A 16,661-nucleotide genomic window follows, 5' to 3' on the forward strand; every position below is an offset into this window, starting at 1 on the left:
GCCCGGACGGGACTTCACGTTTAATGTGTGTGTGCTGTGCGTGTGCTGCTTCCACCACATCCCACGTGACGATCGCCCTCACTTGCACTTTCTGAGGGAGGTTTTTCTTTAATGGCAACATTGCGGTTACAATCGTTTGGCCGCGTATTTTTGGCTCTGTTCTTCATGTTTTCATCGGCGTAGACTTTATAAGGAAGGTGCACTGTGGAGCGATTATTTAAACCTACCTTAATTATACTGTTGAAATAAAAATGTTCTCCAGTGAATGATCCCCGTGGGGTCTATTTAGACAACAATGGCCCACTTTAAATTATGGGTGGTTTTCCAATATAAAGAGCACAGAGCTTGGTAATACTCCCAGACCGTTGTATACTGTGAACCACCAGGGTGTTGTGCAGTGATAACCATTTAAAAGGAAAACAGTATAATTTAGAATTCTGTTTAAGCAAATCAATACTATACTATTGTAAATAAATGAGACCCTGTCCGTTGGCCTCTAGCCTATCTATGTATGCAGTTGCAGTAGACCTGGAGAAAACTATTAAATCTAGGCTATCTGAGGTTTAGAAATAGTGTGAAATAATTAAGCTGCAGTGATGTGTTTTACTTATTTCCCCCCCAATTTTGTTTATGTTTTCCTTGAAATTATCTTGTATGCATAAGTGGAAGTGCTAAAAATAGCTGTGACCTAATTTGGAGTTGTAGGACAAATTTAAAAAGCATTTCAACTCTATTGGTTTAGATGACTCACTTCATCTCTAGATATAGCCTAATACAACTTCATACAGTATACACAGTGTGTGTGTGTGTGTGTGTGTGTGTGTGTGTGTGTGTGTGTGTGTGTGTGTGTGTGTGTGTGTGTGTGTGTGTGTGTGTGTGTGTGTGTGTGTGTGTGCGTGCGTGTGTGTGTAAAATACAAAATAATGACACTACAATATGTTATCTAGTCAGCACAAATAGTCCTATACAATATCTTTTGAATATTTGTGCGCAAATATTGTTTATTTCATTGCAATGAAGTAAAACGATTTTTGCATAATTTATATATTTCCTTACTTCTGTAATGAAAGCTATACCCAATAATTTTGCTATCTATTGCAGAAAGTTGCCAGAAACCTAACAATGGCATAGCAATGTCAAAATGTTCAGACTTAAAAACTACATTGCTCTCTCTCTCTCCGCCCTCGCGTCTGTGACATGTAGACTAATGACAGCCTGGTGACACCCGGCCAATACATGAAGCAAATGGCCCAGGAATGAGGTTAGGTTAGGTAATCACTATTAAACTAGTACCGTGCAGCGTAACACAAGACAAAGCATTTCCTCATTAGACTATTCCATATTGACCTTGTAACTCAATAGAGGCCATGAGGGAAACAGTGTAAAGACAGATGTGCCCTTGTCGTGCCAGTTGGAAGAGAAAGCACGTGAGTGCCGGTCAAAGGTTCACGATTCTTCGACCACAAGATGTGGACTCTTCAGACAACGTGCAAGCCCATTGGGCTAGCAATGTAATGGTGGATACAAAAAAAGATAGATTTACTACTAGTCTGGATCAGCTCAAAGCACAAACTCAATTTTGGACATCAAAAGGCCCCTGATCCAGAAAGGTTCTAACCACATGAACCCTCGTGTCCTTATTCTGGGGTGAAAGTTCACCAAACGTATAGTAAATATCTACAAGCTTGTGTTTTGAGCTTAAGTTGTGCATAAGCTATAAGAGAAAGGGAAAAAGGGGACCATATAGAACCCTGGGGGTTTAAACACCAGGGTTTAAAATTTTTAAAAATCAGACCAGTCTGAAGCGAGTGGTGCAACAGCACCCCCTATTGGTACTCTAAACGGACATAGTCACTAGTCACATAGGTTAGGACATAGGTTGGGACATAGGGACAAAGCTGTTCCTTGGAGTGGTTGCACCACTCAAAAAAAGTTGATTGACTGTGGTTTTAGTGCATGCAGCCTTTTGTGGATCAGGGTCTAATCTCAAAAGTTTAGTTAAGTGGTCAGATGGGTGGACCATGTGCATTTTCAGGGCATGTTTATTTGTGTTCTGGCTTTGATCAGTAGAACTAACATTAAGTTCCTATTTATCGGTATTACAATAACAACTCGTTTGTAGTGAGTTGTAATGAAAAATAATCATTACAATATCCTCACGGCCCACAGTGGACCCTGGCCCACAGGTTTAGTGGGCTGGGTTTATGCTCCCTTACTATGCATAGGAGACCAACTAAAGCATCTCAAATGGGAGATATTGCAGCCTAACAGATAACTTCAACTGCACTACAGTCTGCACTACAGTGGTATTAAGGTTGTAATCTACTGCAGAGCATATCTCCCGTTAAGCATATTTTTATGTAGACTACATGTGTTATAGATGTTAAAAGTCCAGTTGGTGTTGATCATACTCCAGAAGGAGAAATTTATCTTGGACCCTGCAAGACAAAAACCAGGGACAGAATAATACCTTTGCTGGGGCCCATGCATGGCCAATTCTCCTTCAGGGCCCCCAATAGGGCCCACGTATTTGGGCATTAACTATAATACATTTTATAGTAACTGGCATGGAGCCAATGGACCATGGGTAAGGTCCATAATCAGTCCAATGTTTTGAACAGACCACATGTAAACATGGCCATCTGGACCATACGCTAAAATTCTTAAATGACACTAGGTGGTAGCAACACTCCCCGAGGCACTAGCAGCTCTCCTTTGATAGCACTGTATGTGCAACCCATGAGAAAATAGCAGGCCACAGTTAAAGGTTGTGTTGAAGTAAATTATGCAATGGGCAGAGCCTATGGCTCATTCTACCACAGTTAATGTAATAGTAGTGATTTTCACACTGTTGGTGCATGAATGCAAAAATGGAAATAAGATTGGAAGATAGCGTGTAATGACACTGCTTTATTTCAACCTACAGGAGCTTTAGTACAAAAAAAAAACAAAAAACAAGCATCGTAAAATATTTTCTTTCATTTTCTGTTTTATTATTTTACAGGTTCATGGAGTCAGTGTAAGTGCGGAGAGTGGCAAAGCATCATGCCTTCCTTGGATGCCATGCCTGTGTGGTATGTACAATGCACAGCATTCCTCCATCATGTGGTCTACCAGTGGTTCAGTGGTTTAGAAGTAGTTGGTCACCCTGCGGATGGACTGGATGCTGGCGTTCTCTGCCTGCCACTCCATATGGGTGCAGTAGTTTCCTCTCTCCACAATATACATGCGGCCACGGAAGTTGGGCTCTTCATACAGCACCCAGCTGACGAGCAGAGAAGGGACAGAACAGGACAAAAAATACAATCGTTTGTGAAAGAAAACAGTGGTTGATGAGCTGTTCTTCATCTGGTCTGTAATCACTTAACCACTGAGCAACTTAAACACATCATAACCACTGCTGCATTCTGCAGCCTTGTAGATCTGCTATTGTCAAACAATTACGTCAGTGTTAAAGTGGTTAAGACAGATGGTAGGGAAATGCAGAAGATGACATCATATCAGCCAGGTACAGGAAGAAGGCACATTATGGTCTAACAATAGGAACATTAACCACTTGAAACCTAGCAGCCCTATTCTGGGCCAAAAATAGCAGATCTACAAGCTGTGAGTAGATCTGCTAAATTTAGTTAAGATAATTGGTGCAGAGAAGAAAAAAAACAGCACACCATTTGCACACCAAGTGTCAAGGGTCAGGTTTATTAAGGGTTAAGTGGTTAATATTAACCATGAACTATAAGTGGTTAATATTAACCATTAACTAGTATAAAGTATGCAAGTCTGATGCTGTAAACAGCACATTAGGAACAGAAAGGAACAGAAAGGTGTGGTCTCTTGTGGAGCCAGATAAGCTGTAATTTACAGTAGAGTACTATCTCTATATAGTCTCAACATTCTTTTATCAGATGCCAAATTCCACCTGTCTTCATTTAACTCTGTGAGTGCACAAATGGAACCAAATCAAAATGTTTACACTTGCAATTAGATAAATTGTAGTCTGCAGCAGTGATGCAACAGTGATTTAGCCTACTGTGTGTACTTGGCTAGAGTAAGAATACGTACGCTCCGTCTCCGAAGACTCTGAGGGAGTTGATGCAGTTCTTGGTGAGGCCCCTTCCCTGAAGGAATGGACAGTCATCACACAGCTCCACACACTGTCCTTGGAAGTTAGGTCCATCAAAGATCTCCATTCTGTAGTGCTCGCCATGCTGGGATGGGGGCAACAATAACACACCCGCTTGAGTGACAGATCACGTTCAGTGATGTTCCAGGTCATTTTACAATGCATCAATAGGAGAAACAACTTCTCTTCATGTTTATGACAAAAGTTTAACAGGTGTATGTGACCTTGTCTTCTGTACAAGCTTCAACAATTTGCAGACCACAAAGGACATCAATGTCAAATATACATAAGATATGTGCTCAAAAAAGAAATAGAAAAATTAGGCAGAATTTCCTTGAATCACAGAAGTCCCTTGTGCAAGTTTAAAAGACATCACTTATCAGTAGCAGCAGCTTTTTCCTTTCATTCCAGTATTATCTCTATTATTATCTTGTCATACTGGGGAACATGCCACACCACACCAACATTTTGTTGCATGAGATGTATGAGATGTATGAGATGAGTTGAGTGACAAATAAAAGGAAGTCTGCACAACAGCTCTGCTCCACAGTGTTTTATTAATTTAAACACTGACATAATAGTGACGATGTTTCGGCCATGACTGACCTTCATCAGGTGATGGCAATCAGGTAACAAGTGTCAGTGTTTAAATAAACAAAACACTGTGGAGCAGAGCTGTTGTGCGGACTTCCTTTTCTTTTGAACTGTATCTACCTTTGTCCAGCACCAGCGAGGGACTGGGTTTGCGCAACCCTCTTGTTTTTTAAACTGAGTGACAAATAAACCCTGCTGAATCTCTTCATATAGAATAAGTAAGAGACACTTAAAGCGAAGCCTTAGCGAAAGGCTGTTCTGGTTTCATCCTTTTAGCAGACCTTGTATTGTGTTGTACTTCCCTGAGCATGTCCTTGCAAACTCTGAATAGCATATTCAGTCAATCATCAAACTGTATATGTAACATACCGTAATAGTGCCACAATACCTTCAGGGAAATATACAAGTTGTTCTGACTGAATTGATTTAAGACTGTCGTCACACTGAAGTGGACCAAGTTCTTTGCCTCGTGTCAGTGTGGATGAAAACATGCTCTTTGAATACATTGAATATTCTCGGTTGGTTGTATAAGCCATCATGCATGCATAGTCTGTTGTTCTTCTTGCATTGTCTGCTTTCCTATACAGCATGCCAGGTATTGTCTCTGTGCCCTCTGACTCGATGTACTGTGTGAACTGCTCAGTGTTCATTTATCCATTTGTAACTCTGAGAGTTACAAATGCCCTCATTGACATGCCTACATCTCTGCCAAAGAGCTTCTTTCCCCGGACTATCAAGCTTATGAACCACACCCAAGCACCCACTGCCCCCCCCCCCCCCTCCACCCCAGAACAAATTATTTGTACTCTTATGTACAATACCTGTACACAACAGTTTTGATTTTGACAGCAAATTTTGATTTAGTTTTAGTCATAGTCTTTAGAATAAAATTCCAAATAGTTAGTCATATTTTAGTCATCTGAAATGTTTTACTTTTAGTCTAGTTTTAGTCGACTAAATATCATAAGAATTCAGTCGACTAAAGTTACAGTTGATTTAGTCGACTATCTTGGCGTGCCTTGATGGGTGTCATAATGCCTCATACTTAGCTGCGTGTCGAAAATAGCCAATCTACGAGCATGTAGATCTGCTATTTTCAGAGCATGACACCTGCCCACAACCAAGCATAAAATCTGATCTCTTTTAGTCATCATAGCTTAATTTCTACTTAGGTTTATTTGGTTTTCGTCAGTGAAAATAGTTAGTAGACGAAAAATCGTCACCATAGTTTTAGTCTACGGAATTGACACAAGATGTAACAGTGAAGAAACCTTGAACCTCTGAACCTTTGAACATATCCACCTACCATCCTGATGGGCTTGCAGGAGCCCATGTGGTCGTTTTGGCCGTTCCAGCGCTGGAACTCGGGGTACTCGCCGTGCTCCAGCATGTACTGCTGGCCCTTGAAGTCGGGGTGGTCGAAGCATGTGAAGGCCCCGCTCTCCACACGGATGGAGTTCACCCTGTTCATGAAGCCACGGTCCTGGAAGTTGTCACAGTCGCCGCGGATCTCCAGCATCCTCCCGGTGAAGCATTTCCCCTCGAAAAAACAGATCTTTACAAAACATGGGAGACTTTGTTGATTTCTGAACCAAATTTTTCACAGCTTAAAGATAACTTTGTAATTCCATTTTATTTGTCTGCACTTACTGCATATTTGTCAATTCTGCTTTAACTGTTTATGTCATTTGCAGTGTACTGTATGTTTAGAAGTGAATATCTTATTTAAAAAAATAAGTATACAGTTTTTAACCCATTTCGGACTGAACAAGAACCCCAAAAGTGGTTCCCGTCCTGAATGGGTCATATAGTAATAGTTTGAATAGCTGTAAGATGCAGTGGTAGAAGAAGTACTCAAGTATTGGCTTGGCTTGAGTAAATACCACAGAGTAAAAAATAAACTTCTTACAGAAGTCAAATTAGAAATGTATAAGCATCAAAATATTGAAATATACTTCATTTAGCAAATGTCAAAATGACCATTATGCTCAATGTCCATTTAAGAGTCATGCACATATCATGTTATAGACAATACTTATTGATCCTTAATCTGTTAATCACTTTAATGTTACAGCTGGTAAGGTGTATATATATATATATATATATATATATAATGATGTATTAACCAACTTATAGTTTATATGCATAATCTAATTATGTAAAGTGTAGCTTGGTATTAAAAAGCTGTCAAATCAATGTAGTGGAGTGAAAGTTACAACATGTATCTATGTTGTGTAGTAGAAGTAGCCTACATAGTCACATGATGGAAACAAAATGCTCAAGTCAAATACAAGTAGACCTACGACTAAATTGTACTTAAAATACAGCACAGTGTAAATGCACTTAGTTACATTGCACCACTAGTCAGATGAAATGTACAGTAGGTCTGCTACTGTGTAAGAACAGCGTTCTCTCACTGTATATGATGTCATTGAATTAACTTTCATTGTACCATGTCCATGTGTTGAGGTTTGGGAAGGGTGGCTACCATGATGGCTGCATGATTCCATTGTTTGTAGTAGTACTCACCTTTCCTGAGTATTGTGACATTTTCCAAGCGGATGGTGTCCCAAACTATAGCCTAACAGTATAAGAGTGGAAAAATTTGGACAGCCTGATATATATGGCCAATAGAGAGTGTGTTGCTATCGCGAGGCCAATACAACAAAGGCACTACAATAGGGGGGTTAGTTGTTTTGCCACATGGGCAGTTTCCCTTACATCTGGCTCTGCTGATAGTGGACTTTGGCTCGGGAGGTGGACACAATAGAGTGGGACATTTTCTGCTTTGATTGGGGTTTGAGACTGGTGTTGCATTGAACGCAGATTGCAGACTAATGGTGCTTTTCCACTGCATGGTACCAGCTCAACTCGACTCTACTCGACTCTGCTTTTCCATCAGGCAAATGTACTTGTTTGTTTCTTTGTTTGTTTCTTTGTGAGCTGCAGCAATTACCAAAAGGTGAAAACACTGCAGACTAGTGACTGGTCAGAAAGAACTGTCCCTACTAGTATCATTGCATCATTGCGGACTCCCCTATGACGCCATGGATGCTCCTGAATACTGTTAACAAACATTTAAACTAGCTGTTGAATATTGCCTAAAATATGACCAGAAATTGGTTTTGTTGGCATTTATTTGTAAAGAGATTGCTTCCAAACAAGTCCCCATTGTTCTTTAGCACTCTACTATGCAGACATCGCTATGACCAGTGTTGGGGAAGTTATGCAGGAAGAGTAATATATTACTAGTTAGTTATTACTCCTTCAAAAAGTAATATTATTATACCCCCAGACAAAGTGAAATAAAACACAATCTGTTTAGCCATCTCCATTTAGAATGGAATCCTATTTATTGGAACAATGGGAGTCACCAATCAGCCAATTTGCATGACTTTGACTTTTATATTTTTAAATGGTTGCTTATTCCATATATTGGAACAAATTCCTTACAGGAGGAGTGAAAGATCAACCGCAGTGCACACATGCAGATGATGCAGACTCTCAACCCTGCCGTTGCAGATGCTTCAACAAATTACTGTAGATGTTGAATACTTCACAGTTGAAAGTGATTTGCTGCCCGCAGACAGTTTACAGTGGACAGTAATATGTGTATCTTGGACAATGATGACAATGCTTCAATGTGCTGAGATTATCTCTGTCTTCTCCCTCATGATTCGCTATCCTCCTTAATATTTTTTAACCACAGACCTGCCCCTGACCTGCACAACATTCAGTGAAGGTGCATGCTCAAAAAGAACTGCTGTATAAGTTAACAATGTGTTGCATCGCAATTATGATACCTTATTGATCTTTAATATATTTTTGCATACATGTGATGTGACCACCAACCTCCTACTATGGCACTGGAATCTGCTCCTTTCAGACAGTCGGACACACACAAAAACAAATCTTCAGATCATTATAAGACAGTAATGCTGCATTGCTATCAGTAATATAATCATATTACTGTTTTGCAATTGTACTGTTTCCAAAGGAATGTTTTCAAAGGAATAATATTACAGTAATATCATTTGTACTCGTTACTGCCTAATACTGACTATAACGACCAGCTACATTGAAAGCTACTGGACTATACTTGGTACCAAAAGCTAGTCGAGTCAATGAGTCAGTACCATGCAACGATCACATCATCACACCAGTCCTTCACAAACTCCACTGGCTGCCTGTCAATCAAATAATTAATTTCAAAATGTTCCTCACCACCTACCATAATAATAATAATGCATTTTATTTGTAACAAAAAATCTCACTTTGAATAGCATGGGCTCTGATTGGTAACCCACAACTCTGGGGTGAGCGAAATGAAATTCAAACTGAGGAGTGCCAGACCAATCTCCCCAGGAAAGTTTGAGCGGTGCAGGCGCTCCAATGCACAGCAGTGTATGTCTATGTTGTGTGTATTTACAATTTACAATATAGCATATAGCAGAGCTGCGGCGTTCTGGATCAATTGGAGAGGCTTAATGTGCATGCTGGTAGACCAGTAAGGACTGGGGAGAGTTACAATAGTTAAGTTTTGATATGAAGTTTTGAAGATGTCTGGATAAGGAGCTGGGCTGACTCCTGGGTGAGGAAGGGTCTAATTAATGTTATAGAGTGTAAACCTACAGGATCGAGTGACCGCTGTAATGTGTGTGAGAGCTTTCTTTGGCTGTTGGAACCGAAGTTACCAAGGCGTTGTCTATGGAGATAGTTAGCTCCTGCATGGGGCAGGACTTAGCTAGGAAGAAGTGAAGCTCATCATATTGTTGACATCATCAGAAATCTTCATTGTGATGAAAGGCACCGCTCACTTCACACAAGTGTGATTATTTTTGTTTATTTATTTTTCTTCCTGTGGCTCTTCTGGTTTCCAGGCTATCCTAGCAGCACTGTTCTGAATGTACTGGAGCTTCTGCATGCTCTTGCTATAGGGATCCCGATGATACATGTACAGCTGGAGTACAAGTATGAGTTATCTCTATAGGTGTGGTAGCCTACACAGACAGTAACTATATCTATGTCACATAAAGCTGCTGCTTTGTGGACCTACTGAAGTGCTACCACCTTTGTGCCCAACCTTATGCACATGTCTAACCTCATGTACATACTGTACCAGCTGGATTATGCTACAGTATGTGTATGCAGTATGTAGATATAATTGATTTTCTTTTACGTATCCTTGAACATGTTTCTCTTTATTTCCCTTTCTTCTCTCTTTCCCTGCCCCCCCCCCCCCCCCCCCCCCCCCCACCCCACCTGCTTCTTTTTTTTTTCTCTCTTCCTGATAACACAAACAATGGAGCTTGCACAACCGTCTTTACACATGTATACCTGTGATGTAACAATAAAGTTAAAGTGGGATTTAAATAAGTTCTGGACCAACATCTGCTTTTATGGTATCATCCCAAAAAGATCCCACTCATGCAGTTTGTCAAATTATTCCCAGTGACCACACCACATAGGAATATTTTGATACACATCTGGAAGACTTTTGTTCAAAAGGCAAACATTAAGACATAATGTTTTTGACAAGTGTACTTTTATCAGCATCATATTTAACTGAAGCAGAAGCATATTGTCACAGCTCTGTCACGGTCTCTCTCCATCTCCGTCAATCGGTTCTTGTTCAGTCAATTCATTCCCCTGCGTCATGAAGGAAGTACGGGGAGTGACTTATAATATATTACAGACAGTCCATTTTCTTAGCCAAAGTGCACTGAATCAACGGTGGCATCACATGGGTCAGACACAGTCCACCCAAAGCAAACACACCACGAGCGTTTACTGATCTATTACGCTATTACTCAAACTCTGGCACTGCAAGCCAAGCTCCATTCTTTCACATTATTTTATCCTAGCACATGTTAAGTACATGTGATAATATGTACAGTAGAATTATGAATTATATAGTGGAGTGGCCTGTTTGCTTAATGATTAATGCAGGAAGCGTGGTGTGGGGACACGACTGCCCTCCTTGAACACAAAGTACTTACTATAATTTGAACAAGATGACGAATGCACACAAACTTGAATCAGTCACACGCACGCACGCACGCACGCACGCACGCACGCACGCACGCACGCACGCACGCACGCACGCACGCACGCACACACACACACACACACACACACACTTCACAGGGTGTTGATAAGTGGAGAGAGGCCCGGGTATAAAAATGGGGGAAGTCTTAGTTTACATCACATTTATCGACACGGCACGGGAGAGGTATGTATATGCTTTAAACTCTAAGTTGATATTACTATAGTAGGCCTACTGTTTTATATTATCCATGTTTTTCCATTCTGGCATTTCATTCTATTTACAAAAGCAACGTCAGTTGTATTTTAAAATGAACGTCTCATGGCATTTACTTATTCATTTCCCTGAACTGCAACTTTCTTTTCACTATTTGTATCTGATATTCATTCAGGCTTCATAGGCTTATAACGGTATCTTCGTGTGCATGCCAATGCGCACACTTGTTTTCCCTTAACATGTCAATCTCAACTCATTGACTCAGAATCTGGTGTTTTAAATTCAAAGCTGTGCCCTTCACCTTCAGTAAAAATAATAATAAAAAAGCGTAGTGGAGTAGCATGCTTAATTTCAACGCACCATCCATAACACACACTCGGTAAGTGTGATAAAACCCTGTGCGTGTTGCTAAATCACTGTTTGTTTGTGTATTTATTCTTGTGTCGTCATGCATTGGCAGGCTACATCTCTAGAACAGAAACATGAAGTTGTTCCTGCTAGCTCTGGCCATGGCCCTGCTGTTTACAGCCGGTGAGTGAGTCTGTCACTGATTGTCCACTGAACAAACAGTCTATGTTAACCCCTGAGCTGCTGGGACTGGGAGGCAGACATACAATACTGCATGATGTCTGAGGGATGCTGTGTCGAGAATTACATAATCTAATCATGAGTGAAACAGTAGGCACAAGACGTAGTGTTTTACTTTTGGAGTAGATTGTTTTGCAGTAGCAACTGACGATTATATTCTTATAGAGGTTGTTTTGTCGACTATACTTTTAAAAAGATTCTTTTTATCAAACAATCGATTACATTGATTAGTTAAATGAAAGGTTGCACCTCTATTTTGGAGTTCTAGATGAGTCATGTACAGCACATGACATCAGTTAGTTGTGAGTCACAGAAAAGTATATTACTGCGTAACAAACTCCCCATTGCAGTTAGAACTGCAGACTCCGCTGTAATCTCACTCCACCTTTAGCCCGTAGTACTTGACCTATCCTTGGTTACCATGCAGTCTTATGCAAAGGTCGAAATGTAATTTAGATAGTAGGCTATGCCATTTAGACAGATAACCTATAGTTTCTATAGTTTTAATCTACAGAATACTTATTATTTATTTTGGACATTTTATTGTTTTGACTGATCATGCTAGGTTCTTGGTTTACCTATGATCCTGGATGTGATGTCCTAAATAAAACCATCTAGCACTTATTGCAATGTTCATGTTATTAACCACTAATTAAGCTCTCTATGACATAGAGAGCTATTTTCACCCATTTTCTGCGACATACTGTATATGACATAGAGTATATGTCATATACAGTATGTTGCAGAAAATCGGTGAAAATAGCCGTTCTACAAGCTCACAACACATCACATCATATTATATCTTACTGTAAAATGCACCACGTCTCTGTGTGTACGTACGTATGTCTGTAATCCACGACCACGAGAACACTTAGCCCCACCAACTTCAAATTTCACACATGCGTTCCACACCACAGTGTCCGGCCTTGAGTCGGTCAGATACATGCAGGTTGTGCAGAACCACACATGCGTTCCACACCACCACACGGAGTGCAGGGTCCGGCCTTGAGTCGGTCAGATACATGCAGGTTGTGCAGAACCACCAGAAAAGGCTCTGGTCAGGCTCTGCCAGTGGACCTAATGAGTCCCGTGCACCTGTACAATTCCCAGCCTCTGCCTCAGCCAATTGATTGCTATGGCAACCCCACACAGTCCACTTTTCACTGTCAGACAGTTTGCAATCTTCAGACACAGGCAGACATACAGTATGGCGGTTAAAACGGGTGCTATGACAACGGGTATTGCATCCCCGTTGTAATACCCTACATTCCCAACTTGCATGGTTCCCAAGTAGGCCGGTGGCCGAAGGGCACAGGTCTAGTTATTATGTATGAATTGTGAGAAATTGTGAATAATTTTGACGTGCCCAAAATTAGCATGCTACAGGTTGAAAGTGGTTAACCATGCCATTTGAACCACTTAAATGCTAGGGCCTAGTTGTTGTGATCTTGTTGTGATGAGCCAGTTGAAGTACCTCTGTTGGTACGGAGACGGGCCAGGGAGAAGAAACAATGAGACACTGAGGCAGACAGGCAGTATCACACTATCGGTTCCCAAAGTTTATTACACAGACAGGGAATATGTATAGTGCTGGATCGTAGAAATGAGACAGCAAGATATGAAGATATGCGACATAGGAATGTGGCATGATGATGTGCAAGGTTGACCTCATGATGTACAAGGCTAACCTTACTGTCGGCATGCCAGGCGGACCTTATGAGTGCCACCTAACAGGATGCCTCACATATCTAGAAAGTACAATGCAGACAGAGAAACATATCGCTATCAAGCACAATGCAAGCTATACTGCTGTAGTGTTTCAATTCTGTGCACGTCATAAACATTCTGCAAAAATATGCGAACATTCAGTGATCTCCAAGCTTAGTCGTTATAAAAATGCTTAAAATGTCCATGTTGCTCCAGTGTCCTCTCCTCCTTCTGCAACAAATAACATACGTTATAATTTTGTGTTTTTTAGGTGAAGCTCTGAAATGTCACAGGTGTGTCCCCAAAAGGGCTGGAGAGAGCTGTGAGCTGTCGGTAGAGACCTGCAAAGCAGGGAAGGATGGCTGTGCTGCTGCCAAGTTCCTGATAGAGCCTTGTAAGTTCCCTAGCATGCTACTTTGTACACAGTATGGGTCCATTTGGTTCCCTTTGTACACTCTCTTAAATCTCTTGAGTTCATGTGTAATTTTGCTCTTTGGAGATCGAGTTTATGTTGAGAGTTTATGTTTTGATAACACGGTCACCTCACCTCTGGTAATTGGGTGTTTTGGAGGGGTTATGTTTTGATGACACCTCTAGCCACCCCTGTAGCTTTGTGGTCATTACAGCATCTGTGTATAGCTTTGCTGCTGGCTTCACAAGTAATAGTGAGTAATTGTTGTGTAATTTGTTGTTTTAGCAGTGTTGTAGGGGGCATGCACTGGCAACCACTCAAACACAAACAATTGTATTTGGAAAAGTGGTCAAACAACACATTTATGTAGAATTTGTGAAAGATATGACAGTGAAACATTTTCCTAAAACAATGTACCGGCGTAGGGTTAACTTTGTTCAGAGCAGTGTTTCCCAAACAGTGGGTCAGAACCAGGGGTGTAAAGTAACTACAGTAAGTAGCCTACATTTACTTAAGTATACTGTTCAGGGCCTCAACCTTTTTGGCTGGGGAGTGGGGACCCCTGGAAATGCTTTGCACCCCCTCACCCACACACACCCCAGCCCCAATAAAAATGTACGGCTACAATATCCTTAATAATAGAGAAAATACATCATAAATAAATACTGACACCAGATATACTCCTTAAGTAAAGTTCATGCATATACATAGGCCTATGTAAACTCTTAACCCATTCAGTACAGGAACCCCTTTTGGAATTTTACCCCTTCTGGACGGGAAGCCCTTATTCAATAGTAATAATAATAACAATTATATATATTATATTATATTATATTATATTATATTATATTATATTATATTATATTATATTATATTATATTATATTATATTATATATATATATATATATTACACATTCAGAAAATAATCTGGCGACCCCCCCAACATAATTTGGCAACCCCCTGAGGGGTCGCGACCCACAGGTTGATAACCCCTACATAAGTTAAATTTTAAAGTATTTGTTACTTTACTTGAGTATTTCCAATTTCCGGTACTTTTACTTCTACTCCACTACATCTCAGATCCAAATACCGGTATGTTACTTTTACTCCAGAAATTCCATGAATTAGGCTAGAAAAAACAACTTTTCTAATCTTTGCAGTCGGACAGTACCAGAAGTGCATGGCCATGTCAGACTGTGACATGCTGAAGATGAACTCCTACATCAACATCAAGTGTTGTACCGATGACATGTGCAACACCTTGCCTAATTGAGCCCGGCCCCAGACGATCCTGCGAGCGGGCCCCCAAATGATTGGCAAAAACAAAAATAATGTATTGATAACATTGGTATTAAAAAAATCTATGTAAAAGAAATGTCATGTTTTTTGTTTGTTTTTTCCATTAAAACCTTAAAAAAAATGTATTCATTGTGATACCGATAAATACAAACTTAAAGTATACTGCATTTGTTCCACTGATCCAGGCCCGAAAAACAACCGACTAATTGATTATTAAAGAGGAATTCCAAAGTAGACGTTTTCCTACTGCAATCTGACGTTAATATATCCAATAACGAGTGGTAGACGTGAAATATTACATAACATCCAGAGCGCAGCTCAGACCGCGAGCGCTGGGTCTGGGCAAAATCGCTTATTGAAATTGCTCTGGGAAAAATAATTCTACACATGTCTTTTATAATGACCAAAGATGCACAGACGTATTGTGTCCCAACAGGGCTTCTGTAACAAGGAGAGATAACCTATAACCCAGCGAAGCCGGTCTGAGCTGCATACGTTGTCGAAAGTTGCGAAGTTCGCTTAGCCGACTCAGCCCCGTTCTAGTTGCGACCCGATAAAGTAAATCATGTTCTGGCGAGAGCGTTTGCCCTGACTGCCACTCAAAGTGGCTACTGGCCAATCACAGCGTGTCCTTGCACAAGTGCACTGGCCAATCACAGCGCATCCTTACGCAAACCCAGACGACTGTTCTGATCTGCAAGCAATCCACTCTGTCCAGGTATCCCTGAGCCAGGCACTTTGCTGCAGTGTGTCAGGCTGATAATAGCATATCTACGAGCTCACAATGTGTCATGCTGCGATGCGCTTAGAGGTTGTAGATCTAGTCTACTATTTTTGGCAATCGAGTCGACACACAGTATGCAACTACGGCACAAGTCTAAGTTGTCTGTGCTGCTCGTCAAAATCCATCACTGGATAAATAAATATTTAAAAAACAGAATCTCTGAGGGCCCTATTAAGCAAGACGAAAAACCCATGCGGTAATACAGATTTCGCCCTCGCTCTGCGCCTTTTCGTATTATGGAAGCCGTGGTGAGCGCTCACTCATATGGAATACCACGTTCCTGCATAATTTAGCATTGGGGGAGTGTCCATATGTTAATTATTTTCGCTTTGCGCTAATTTGCTATTAAGCCCCTTGACCTAAAAACACTCAGCGCATACCGATTCCGCCTGGGTCTGACCACGTCTTAAAAGCAAAAAGCACTGTTTGATTTTACACTTGAGCGGCTCTGGAGTGCTGCTGGAGTGTTGCCATGTCTGTTTATTATAAGCGGCTTCTTTTTCTGCAAAGATGCTTGTAAATATTGGTAGTTGTGGTTGCTTTTCTTGTTTCTAAAGTGCTTATTTGGGCTTTTCTCCTAATGTTGTTTAAACCAGTGATCCTCACACAGCGACATTCCCATGTCAAGGACCCCCAGATTAATGCATTTGCCCAACTAAGCCAGTGACCCCCATGACAGATTTGTGTTTTTAAATGTTTCAATAACATTTTTCAAAAATATTCCACAATTGTCACTTTTTTCAAAGATTACTTTTGAAAATAGCAGATCTAACAGCTCACAATGCATCACATTCATTCATTAAAACAATGAACTCTGACTGCAGGGGGATATATATTTATAATGATCATTCTAACAATGTGCAAGAAAATATGTAAAAAGAAGGAAGAACT

General features: G+C 40.6%; 2 protein-coding genes across 2 annotated transcripts; one reads left to right on the top strand and one right to left on the bottom strand.

The window, feature by feature from the left end:
- Nucleotides 1-3,010: 3,010 nt before the first annotated feature.
- Nucleotides 3,011-7,291, bottom strand: LOC306912370 (gamma-crystallin N-A-like). Its single transcript, XM_079488542.1, has 4 exons — nucleotides 7,247-7,291; nucleotides 6,024-6,272; nucleotides 4,063-4,208; nucleotides 3,011-3,265 (listed from the first exon to the last, which is right to left on the bottom strand). Exons 1-4 carry the CDS (start codon nucleotides 7,265-7,267, stop codon nucleotides 3,130-3,132), a joined length of 552 nt encoding a protein of 183 aa, XP_079344668.1. The 5' UTR covers nucleotides 7,268-7,291; the 3' UTR covers nucleotides 3,011-3,129.
- A 3,082-nt stretch (nucleotides 7,292-10,373) lies between these two features.
- ly97.3 (lymphocyte antigen 97, tandem duplicate 3) lies at nucleotides 10,374-14,960 on the top strand (the record flags this gene model as incomplete). Its single annotated transcript, XM_079529244.1, has 4 exons — nucleotides 10,374-10,382; nucleotides 11,453-11,510; nucleotides 13,546-13,668; nucleotides 14,848-14,960. The coding sequence occupies 4 exons, from the start codon at nucleotides 10,374-10,376 to the stop codon at nucleotides 14,958-14,960; spliced, it is 303 nt and encodes a 100-aa protein (XP_079385370.1).
- Nucleotides 14,961-16,661: the final 1,701 nt, after the last annotated feature.

This window comes from Electrona antarctica (genome assembly GCF_951216825.1).
Source record: "Electrona antarctica genome assembly, chromosome: 19".
Classification (NCBI taxonomy): domain Eukaryota; kingdom Metazoa; phylum Chordata; class Actinopteri; order Myctophiformes; family Myctophidae; genus Electrona; species Electrona antarctica.

What these genes read in the sequence shown, in the direction of transcription:
- LOC306912370 (XM_079488542.1), bottom strand. Translation starts at nt 7,267, where the DNA reads ATGTCACAATACTCAGGAAAG. An exon ending in TGTCACAATACTCAGGAAAG is followed by an intron (nt 6,273 to 7,246) that starts GTGAGTACTACT and finishes TGTTTTGTAAAG; the next exon opens with ATCTGTTTTTTCGAGGGGAA. An exon ending in CCTGCAAGCCCATCAGGATG is followed by an intron (nt 4,209 to 6,023) that starts GTAGGTGGATAT and finishes CCCCCATCCCAG; the next exon opens with CATGGCGAGCACTACAGAAT.